Raw genomic sequence first — 10,782 nt, forward strand, 5'->3', positions numbered from 1 at the left:
GTTTGCTCTTTTGAGAAACGGATTTCAGTGCAGAATTCAGCTGGAGCAGCACTATTAACTGATGCGTTTTGGAGGAAAAAAAAATATACATTTTTTCCCATGACAGTATCCCTTTAAAGAAGTTAGTGAGATACTGAATCTCTTTCCGGAGCTGTTAATGACCATTCACTCCCTGCAGGTTCTAGTGATGGATCTGAATGACGAGAAGTCGGAGCACACCATCAATGTGGCCACGGTGGACCTGCTGCAGGAAAGGGAAGGCTTTACGTGGAAGGGCCACGATAGGCTGACACCAAGAAATGGTTCCCTCTTCTTCCAGTCGGGTTTTCAGACCACCATGTTGGTGCAGTGTATGCCTCCGGCGGCTGTCACTGCTATTGCGCTGCATTCTGAGTGGAATCTGGTGGCGTTTGGGACCAGCCACGGCTTTGGGCTCTTCGATTATCACCGGAGGAGTCCTGTGCTTGCCAGGTAAAATGGACAGAAATTGTGAGTAGATTATAGGGTTGCACCCAATCCAGGATTTGGCCAAGATTCTGCCTTTTTCAGCATGATTTGGATTTGGGTGAATCCTTCTGTCCGGCCGAATTGAATTTGCATATGCAAATTTGGGGCAAGGAGGGAAATCATGTGACATTTTGTCACAAAACAAGGAAGTACAAAATTTTTCCCGTTCGCAAAAGATTCGGCCGAATACCGGACCGAAGGATTCAGGGGTTTGGCTGAATCCAAAATAGTGGATTTGGTGTATCCCTAGTAGATTAAGAGGTTTAGAGCAAGAACAGTGTACTCATGAGGCTTAACGAGGTGCGGGGGAATTAGGCAATTGTTAACCTTGGATCCCATAAAACTATGGCAGCATATGTATTCCCATGTACTAAGCACAATTCTGCAGGAACAGCCCCTAAGTTTGCTCATAGTCTGTACAGAGAGATCCCATAAAACTATCACCGCACAGGTATTCCCCTGTACTAAGCACAATTCAGCAGGAACAGACCCTAAGGTTGCTCATAGTCTGTACAGAGAAATACCATAAAACTATGGCAGCATAGTTATTCCCTGTACTATGCACAATTCTGCAGGAACAGCCCCCTAAATTTGCTCATAGTCTGTACAGAGAGATCCCATAAAACTATGGATCATAGGTATTCCCCTGTACTAAGCACAGTTCAGCAGGAACAGCCCCCTAAGTTTGCTCATAGTCTGTACAGAGAGATACCATAAAACTATGGCAGCATAGGTATTCCCTGTACTATGCACAATTCTGCAGGAACAGCCCCCTTAAGTTTGCTCATAGTCTGTACAGAGAGATCCCCTAAAACTATGGATCATAGGTATTCCCCTGTACTAAGCACAATTCTGCAGGAACAGCCCCTAAGTTTGCTCATAGTCTGTACAGAGAGATCCCATAAAACTATGGCAGCATAGGTATTCCTTGTACTAAGCACAATTCTGCAGGAACCGCTGCCATGATGGGGAAACAATCCATTCATTAGTCTCTTGAAGCAGAATTAAATCCCCTGCAGAGCCCTATGAATTGTAAATGAATGTATAGATTTCTGTGATTGGCAGCACTAAATCTAGTCTTTATGTATCCCACCCCCAAAGCCAGGAGTCTGTGCTCAGAGGCTGCCAGTGTGACTCTCTCGTGGTACTGGGCTGTTTATACAAAGGTTTTATTCAAATGTGAGCAAATCATTGGTGGTTGTAGGAGAAATGTTACGGCATTAGAAGCAGAATGATTGGAGGCCATCACTTTGGTATCAGAATCCCTGTACAATGACCCACATTAAATGGGTTAAATGATCCCTTTAACTCCCGTGGCCCCTGAATTTCAGCAGCATTTGGCTTCCTCATATGATTCTAATTGAATCCTTTTGTGGGATTTATCTGGCACCGGAATCCTAATTCCACTTGATGGAAAGTCAGTGTGTATGTGTACAGTTTGTGTGTCCGGATCGATGGACACGAAACCCTTGACTCAATTGCTTCTCATTAGCTCAGCTCATTAATAATGTAAAATGATGTCTTTGTAGTTTCTGCATGTGATCTTTACACACAGGCGGTGTATCCTGATACGCTCAGTGCTACTGGGGATGATAATGTGGTTTGGCTTCCCCTGCTGGGAATATCACTTCTGAATCCGACCCCATTCCCCGGTTGCCAGGGTCACAGAGCCGTCCGTCTGCTTTTTTTGGGTTTTTTTTTGGCTGGAAGGGGTCACAGCTGAAATGTTGTCTTTCTGTAGGTGCACCCTGCACCCCAATGACTCGCTGGCTATGGAGGGTCCGTTATCGAGGGTGAAGTCTTTAAAGAAGTCCCTAAGGCAGTCGTTCCGCAGGATTCGGAAGAGCAGGGTCTCTGGGAAGAAAAGGCCGAACACCGGCAGCCCACCCAGCAGGGTAAGGAGGGGTTTTGTACTTTGCTTTAAAGGAGAACTAAGCCATAAAAAAATATGGCTAAAAATGCCATATTTTATATACTGAACTTACTGCACCAGTCTAAAGTTTCAGCTTGTCAATAGCAGCAATGATCCAGGACTTCAAACTTGTCACAGGGGGTCACCATCTTGGAAAGTGTCTGTGACACTCACATGCTCAGTGGGCTCTGATTGGCTGTTGAGAAGCTAAGCTTAGGACTCGTCACTAATTATCCAGCAGAAAATGAGGTCTGTAATATAAGCTGATGCTACAGGGCTGATTATTAAATTCTGATGCTAATTGCACTGGTCCATGTAGTAATTATCTGTATTAATTACTAATCAGCCTTATATTGTGACATTTCTATTCTATGTGTACTGTATATTGTGAGTGGGTCCCTAAGCTCAGTAAGTGACAGCAGCACAGAGCATGTGCAGTGAATCAGCAGAAAAGAAGATGGGGAGCTACTGGGGCATCTTTGGAGACACAGATCTTTACTGCTAAAGGGCTGTGGTTGCCTTGGGCTGGTACAGAAGCACAAAACATAATGTACAACATTTCTACCTACTTCTTTAGTTCTCCTTTAAATGAGACATTTTGTGTAAATAATAACAATGTGTTATACTCTATTTAGATATAGAAAAATTGTGCATAAAAAAGTAGTGTTTCAGGCTGATTTATTGAATATTTCTGCAAAAACCCTAATAATCCCTCCCTTCTTTTCCACTTCCTGCTCCCTGAATTCCCAGACTGTGCAGGGGAGCCGGCGGCATTCAGCTCACTGCACTGTAGGACAGAAACCAATCAGCAGCTAGCAGGACCTGATAGGGAACTGAAGCCTGTCTGTGCTTATGTGACTGCAGGGCTCTGATTGGCTGTCCCCCTTCTACTACTGTGCTTCTGGTTGGGTTTGTTAGGACACGCCCACCCCTCATTTGAAACAGACGGGACCAGAAAACATCAATAGGGAGCTCCAATAAAGGGGCTATTTTTAATGATGATAATTTTTAGCACCATGTAAAAGCAACACCATATATGACTTATAATTGCCTTCAAAATTAGGTTTTTTTTTTTTTTTTTTCCTTCATTTATCATGTCTCAAAGAAAAATGTGTAATATGGGGTTTAAAAAAAACTGTCATTTCTCTGTTGCTGTTAGTTACAAGAAGCCAACGCTCAGCTGGCAGAACAAGCTGGACCTCATGACCTTGACATTGCCCCCGTGCAGAGAAGGATTGAGCCCCGCTCTGCCGATGACTCCCTGTCGGGCGTTGTGCGTTGCTTGTATTTCGCAGACACATTCCTACGGGACGGTAAGGAATCATGGGGGGAGGTGCTTAGCTTCTCCAGTCTAAACTATGAGCATTACATCAGTGGGGCATTAAGGCTCATAGTACACATTGTCCACCATAGTGTTTTGACTTGAGTTGTTCTTCAGATTAACTTTTAGTTTGACGTACAGAGTGATATTCTGTGACAATTTGCAATTGGTTTTCATTTTTTATTATTTGTGATTTTTGAGTTATTTAGTTTTTTTTTCAGCAGCTCTCCAGTTTGCAATTTCAACAATCTGGTTGCTAGGGTCCAAATGACCCTAGCAACCATGCATTGATTTGAATAAGAGACTGGAATATGAATAGGAGAGGCCTGAATGGAAAGATGAGTAATAAAGGTAACAATAATGATACATTTGTAGCCTTACAGAGCAGCAGTTTTTTAGATGGGGTCAGTGACCCCCATTTGAAAGCTCCAAAGAAGACAAATCTTTCAAAAACTATATTAAAAAAAAAAAAAATGGAGACCAGTTGAAAAGTTACTTGGAATTAGCCATTCTATAACATTCCCTTTAATGGGAACTGGGGTCAGCAAATTTAGGCCAGAAAATGTTTAACGGAGGGGGGGTGGCATGTATTTGGTGGGGGGGGAGAGATTGGTGTCTGCAAGGAATTGAACCTTAATGCTAATGTTTTATCTTTCTCCAACCCAACAAGTCGCCCCATGAGCCAATCAGATTGCTGTGTTGAAGCCTTGGCCGCTCGTGTTTTGTATTGACTAAATAAACCCCCGTTTTTGTCATTCAGCGGTCCATCACGGCCCCACCATGTGGGCAGGCACCAATTCCGGCTCAGTATTTGCCTACGCTTTGGAGGTGCCGTCTCGGGAGAAGTTATCGGAGCGCTCAGCGGAGGCTCTGTTGGGCAAGGAGATTCAGCTCATGCATCGGGCCCCGGTAGTGTCCATTGCTGTGCTGGACGGGCGAGGAAACCCCCTGCCTGAACCATTTGAGGTTTCCCAGGACTTGGCCAAAGCACCAGATATGCAGGGGACCCACTCTGTGCTCATCTCTTCTGAGGAACAGTTTAAGGTCAGTACTGGGTAGAGCTGGTTTCCCCCCTTACTGACACCACATGGGCTTCATAATGCAATATGGCCGCCTATATGGTATTGTTTCCTTTAGTCTCCCAAGTGGGCTGATGCTTGGATCCCCCCGAAAATGCTGACTGTTACAGTCCAGGTATGGGGGGGACAGTACCATTCTGGGAGTATCTAGTTTTAAAGCATGTTTTTATTTATTTTTTTTAAACCTGTGCCTGAGATGTGCTATAAACATTTAGCATTGGGGCATAAGGACAAACTGAGATTGACTGGAGCATTCGGATCCATCATGGTTGTTTCTTTGCTGGACTGCAGCCGTACGTTCTGAATGGCTGCTGGTTTGTGATAGGAAGGAAGTGGTTATGGGTTGTGATTAAACGGAAATGAGCTTCTTTCCCACAGCAGCACTGCACCAGCTTTAACATTACTCCTTGTTACTCTGGTACTGAGACGCCAGCGGGTTTGTTATTGTATTAGTCACCCGAGAAGCTGTCCTGGCATCTGTAATGGAACTTAAAGCAGCTGTGCACCTTTGAGTTACCTTTTAGTATGATGTAGCAGGCAATATTTTGAGACAATTTCCAATTGGTTTTAATTTTTTATTATTTGTGGTGTTTGCGTTATTTAGCTTTTTATTCAGCAGCTCGCCAGTTTGCAAGTTGTCATCTGGTTGCTAGGGTCCAAATGACCCTAGCAACCATGCAATGATTTGAATAAGAGACTGGAATATGAATACGAGAGGCCTGAATAGAAAGATGAGTAATAAAAAGTAGCAATAACAATACATTTGTAGCCTTACAGGGAATTTGTTTTTTTTGTTTTTTTTAGATGGGGTCAGTGACCCCTATTTGAAAGTCAAAAGAAGGCAAATCATTGAAAAAAAAAAAAAATAAACTATAATAAAAATGAAGACAAATTGAAAAGTCATTTAGATCTGGCCATTCTATAACAGACTGAAAGTTAACTTTAAAGGAGAACTAAAGCTATAAATGTTGTACATTATGTTTTGGGCTTCTGTACCAGCCCAAGGCAACCACAGCCCTTTAGCTTGGTGTCTCCAAAGATGCCCCAGTAGCTCCCCATCTTCTTTTCTGCTGATTCACTGCACATGCTCTGTGCTGCTGTCACTTACTGAGCTTAGGGACCCACTCACAATATACAGTACATATAGAATAGAAATGTCACAATATAAGGCTGATTAGTAATTAATACACATAATTACTACATGGCAGCACAGAAACCAGTGCAATTAGCATCAGAATTTAATAATCAGCCCTGTAGCATCAGCTTATATTTCAATTTTATTCTCCTTTAAGGTGAAGTACCCCTTTAAAGCAAAGTTCTGTTTTTATCGTATTCGCCTTCTCCTCTTCCCAGGTATTTACGTTGCCCAAGGTAAGTGCCAAGACGAAGTTTAAACTGACTGCCCACGAGGGCTGTCGCGTGAGGAAAGTCGCCCTCGCCAACTTCACCAGCTCCTCCTCGGACGACTACTCTGAGAACTGTTTGGCCTGTTTGACCAACCTGGGGGACATCCACGTGTTCACTGTGCCGGGACTGAGGCCTCAAGTGAGATACGACTGCGTACGGAAGGAGGACATCAGTGGCATTGCCTCCTGTGTGTTCACCAAGTACGGGCAAGGTGAGGCCAAAATAGACCAATCATGGCTGCAGCACATATATGGGCTTTTGTTGTTTGTATAGAACAAAACCTAATGGTGGTTCTTTGCTGACTCCAGGCTTTTACCTGATCTCTCCCTCCGAGTTTGAACGCTTCTCCCTGAGTGCCAAGAACATCACGGAGCCCGTGTGTCTGGTGGAGTTTGATAGGCCCCACGATCCTTCACACGTCGGGTAAGTGGACTCTGCTGTTGCTGTTGACATTGTTGTGGTCGCCATTCCTGAGCTCCTATTTTAAGGAAAGCTATACCCCCCCCCCAACAATGTAGGTCTCTATAAAAAGATATTGCATAAAACAGCTCATATGTAAAATCCTGCTTCATGTAACTAAACCATTTTCATAATAATATACTTTTTTTAGTAGTATGTGCCATTGGGTAATCATAAATAGAAAACTGACATTTTAAAAAATAAGGGCCGGCCCCTGGGATTGTACGATTCACGGTGCAGACAAACTATACTTGTTAGGTCACATGAGCCAATTAACAGACAGTTCTGTCTTTTGCTTCCTCACTACTTCCTGTTAAAGCAAGGCCAGACGTGGCGATTTTACATTGCGTTTTTGAAAAAGCTCCGTCGGGCAGAAATACGTCACGCATGTGTTTTTCAGCACGTAGGTTTCTTTTCCCAACATGCACTTCACTGTTCTCGTTCCCCATAACTCTGCTGGCTGGAAATAGAAAAGCTAGAATTTTGACGCCATATTTAAAATACGCTGCGTATTTACGTAAAGTGTGGTTTCAAACTTGCAGATCCCATAGAGTCTATCAATTTGGTAGTTTCTTGACGTAATGGCGTTTCCTCTAAAAAAACAAACAAAAAAAACCCCCAATACTGGAATCCCGTTGCGGATTTTGGCTTACAAGCGCTCCCTTGAGAATTGCCATAGTGCATTTTCCATTAGTTTCAGTGGTTGTGCAGTTTGTGTATTTACGCACAACTTGAGGTTTTTTTAAAAAAAAAAAAAAACGCCACATCTGGCCTTGCCACAACAGTTAGAGCTGCAGTATTTCTGGTCAGGTGATCTCTGAGGCAGCACAGAGAATATGATAAAATAGGGGCTCAAGGGAAAAGTTGTAAGAGGGCAATATTTACTTTAAAGAATCTTACCAAACTGGAATATATATTAGATATAAACTATCTGCTGCTTAAGTATTCATTTTAGGGGTATAGTTTTCCTTTAATTACGGCCTGATTCCTTTCCATGGTCCAGAAAGTTTCTAGCCAATTTATTGGTCAGGGTTTACTGGTATTCAATTGGTTGGTCTGGAATGGACATTTTTGTGTTGCAGCCATAAGGCGACTCCATCTCCGAAAGCCAACGGGACGCACATCCTGAGGGACTTGGACGCAAACCAGAAGGCGACAGAAGGTATAATATAATAATAATTGGTCAATTAGGCCAATGGCCCTCGTTAAAGGGATTCTGTCATGATTTTTAAGATTTTAGTTTTTATTTCTAAATTACACTGCAGATAATTCACTCTACAATATAAAATGTAATTCCTGAACCAGCAAGTGTATTTTTTTTTTTCTTTCTTTAAGTTGTAATATTGGTGTGTAGGTGCATCTCAGGTCATTTTGCCTGGTCATGTGCTTTCAGAAAGAGCCGGCACTTTAGGATGGAACTGCTTTCTGGCAGGCTGTTGTTTCTCCTACTCAATGTAACTGAATGTGTCGCAGTGGGTCCTGGATTTTACTATTGAGTGTTGTTCTTAGATCTACCAGGCAGCTTGTGTTAGGGAGCTGCTATTTGGTTACCTTCCCATTGTTCTGTTGTTAGGCTGCCTGGGGGGGATGAGGGTGATATCACTCCAACTTGCAGTAAAGAGTGACTGAAGTTTATCACAGCACAAGTCACATGACTGGGGGCAGCTGGGAAACTGACAATATGTCTAGCCCCATGTCAGATTTCAAAATTAAATATAAGAAAATCTGTTTGCTCTTTTGAGAAATGGATTTCAGTGCAGAATTCTGCTGGAGCAGCACTATTAACTGATGTGATTTGAAAAAAATGTGTTTTCCCATGATATCTCTTTAAACGTATCCCTTCTCTCTTGTGCAGGGAACGCGGGTGAGCGCATGCCAGAATTTTCGCCCTCTCCTCTTGACTCGCCATTGAACAGCATGGATTTGACTCTGGACACCACGGGAGACATTACGGTGGAGGACGTGAGGGATATACTGGGGTGAGCCTCGTCTTCCGACATTATTAAATAACCGCTTTACTAATGTAGTTTTATCAGTGGGATACTGGGTGGGCAGGATCATGTTGTACCCGTGGCAAAATAACAATGGTTCCCCTGTGTCGTGTCTGCCTGTGTCTCAGCCTTACAGATAAGCAGGCGTTAATAATAAAGCAGGTTTAACTCTAATTTCACTATTGCCCTGAAGAACCAGAAAAGTGAATTTAGAGTACTTTCGATTCTACTGCTCTGCACTGATATTACGTCTAGTTGAGACAAGCCTGTTCATTGAACTCTGGTAACCACTGCCACTCTAAGTACCTGCACGACCTGGATAGATGCCACAGCTTGGACATTTTATGCCTTCAGAGCAATTTGTTTTATAACAAAAGAGGAGGAGACTTAAAAAGCAAACGTCCTCACATTGGCTTCTCTCTCTCTGTAGAGCAACAGATGAAGCCGAAAAGAATATGAAGAATTCAGCAGATGACCCTCTGCCTCCTGAGATATTGATTAAATAAGGTAATTGGGCGGGGCTCTGTTTACGGGGTTGCAAAATGGCCGAATGCGGCTGGTCTGGTTGTAACTCAACTCCCCTTGTTTTTTCCCCAACCCTTTGCAAGGTCTAACCTTTCTGAAGCACCTCCTCCGACTGGTTCCTTAACTGTACGGGCTTGGACCATTTGTGAGGGGAGCAATGCTCTGGGTTGAATCCACATTTTGGAGGGGAAACGTAGGCCAATGGAATGTTCCGAGGAGGCCGCAACTTCAGATCAGTTGGCTTTTCTGCTAAATTTAACTTTTCACCTGCAACCCACCCATCCCTCTTGATAGAACCACTGGAGTTTCACTAGACCTTTCCACCGGCTCATCCTGTTCCTTCAAGTCATGACTTGGACGGTTCTGCCATCAACGACGACTGTCGGCAACCCCAAAACTGTTTTTGGTTGAGGCAACCAAAGGCTCATTGATATGCAAAGGGCTCATGGGATTTATTTGTTTTGTATATTTTCTAAAACACTTGGCATTGTAGGCCAGATTCTTCTCTGTAGCGGAACCCAATAACTCCTTCCTTCTGACCAAATCCCGTCAGGTTTGCACGGTAGACCTTGAACAGAAATCCAGAGAACTCGCTCGTTGGCGGAGCAGGACATGAATATTAAAGACGCATCTTGCACGACCTTCTTTGAGTGCCTTTGGGGTCGGGTTGGGGCAGATCTAAGGGAACAGCACAATTAGTCGCATACTGCTCCTCCCCCCCAGAACTTCAGCTTATCTAGTCATCGGGCTTCTAATGGTGCTTTTCCCACACTGGTGGTTGGTTGTTTCACAAGCGCTGTTTTCAAGACTGGTAAAGAATCGAGCCCTCTGCTTTCTGATTGGACGCCGTCAAGCTGTGGCCATGAAAGGGCTGTAGGTCAGCGCTGCTTTGCTACTCTGCACGCCCCTCCCCTGAGGAGCCATTCCTGAGCATTCTGAATGTTTGTATCTTGCACGTCCATTTTTTTTTTTTGTAACCACTGGGGCCAGAAAGTCTATTGCACCGCTACAAATGTTTCATATACAGGTCCGTGCCCAAGTCGAAGGCATTCTTATAATTCTGGCTGTGATGTCACTTATAATTCAGGCTGTGATGTCACTTATAATTCAGGCTGTGATGTCATTGGAGGGGGGGTTGACTGTATACGCTCATTGTCTTGCAAATGAATATTAGGCCCAGTCCTTCTCTCTCCTCCCGCCACGGACTGCTTTGTAACAAACTGTGACTTCACGACTCCTGCAGCACCTCAGGGGTCCAATCTGAACATTTATAGCGACTGTTGCGTGTTTAGAGATATTTTTGTATGCCTCCGTTTCTAAGGCTATTTTGGTACTTTTTTTTTTTTTCCCCGTCCTCCCCATGTAAATCTTGTCCCGGGGAGGCCATGGGGGTCACTCGCTAACAGTACAGTTTGTCTTGGAAAATTATCCAGTTTACATGGATTTTATTTTTCTGTTTAGAAATTTTTCAATATTTTTTTTTTTTTTTTGTTAAGGGATTTGCTTAGGTTAAAAAAAATCACTGTTTTATTAAAAAAAAAAAAGAGGAAAGAATAAAGTATTCACTTGTTCGTCACTTTA

At 43.4% G+C, this 10,782-nt stretch overlaps 1 protein-coding gene across 3 annotated transcripts in view; it reads left to right on the forward strand.

The window, feature by feature from the left end:
* Nucleotides 1-10,782, forward strand: part of LOC733426 (lethal giant larvae) — a 54,883-nt gene extending 44,101 nt beyond the window's left edge. For 2 of the 3 annotated variants that reach the window (XM_018234568.2, XM_018234569.2), the window contains exons 14-23: nucleotides 179-471; nucleotides 2,249-2,402; nucleotides 3,579-3,732; nucleotides 4,501-4,784; nucleotides 6,173-6,437; nucleotides 6,535-6,649; nucleotides 7,768-7,847; nucleotides 8,541-8,664; nucleotides 9,107-9,183; nucleotides 9,285-10,782. In XM_018234568.2, coding sequence (XP_018090057.1) covers nucleotides 179-471; nucleotides 2,249-2,402; nucleotides 3,579-3,732; nucleotides 4,501-4,784; nucleotides 6,173-6,437; nucleotides 6,535-6,649; nucleotides 7,768-7,847; nucleotides 8,541-8,664; nucleotides 9,107-9,182 — 1,545 coding nt within the window. In that variant the 3' untranslated portion in view covers nucleotide 9,183; nucleotides 9,285-10,782. 3 annotated transcript variants of the gene reach the window in all.

The sequence above is a fragment of the Xenopus laevis genome, chromosome 9_10L (genome assembly GCF_017654675.1).
Source record: "Xenopus laevis strain J_2021 chromosome 9_10L, Xenopus_laevis_v10.1, whole genome shotgun sequence".
Taxonomy (NCBI): domain Eukaryota; kingdom Metazoa; phylum Chordata; class Amphibia; order Anura; family Pipidae; genus Xenopus; species Xenopus laevis.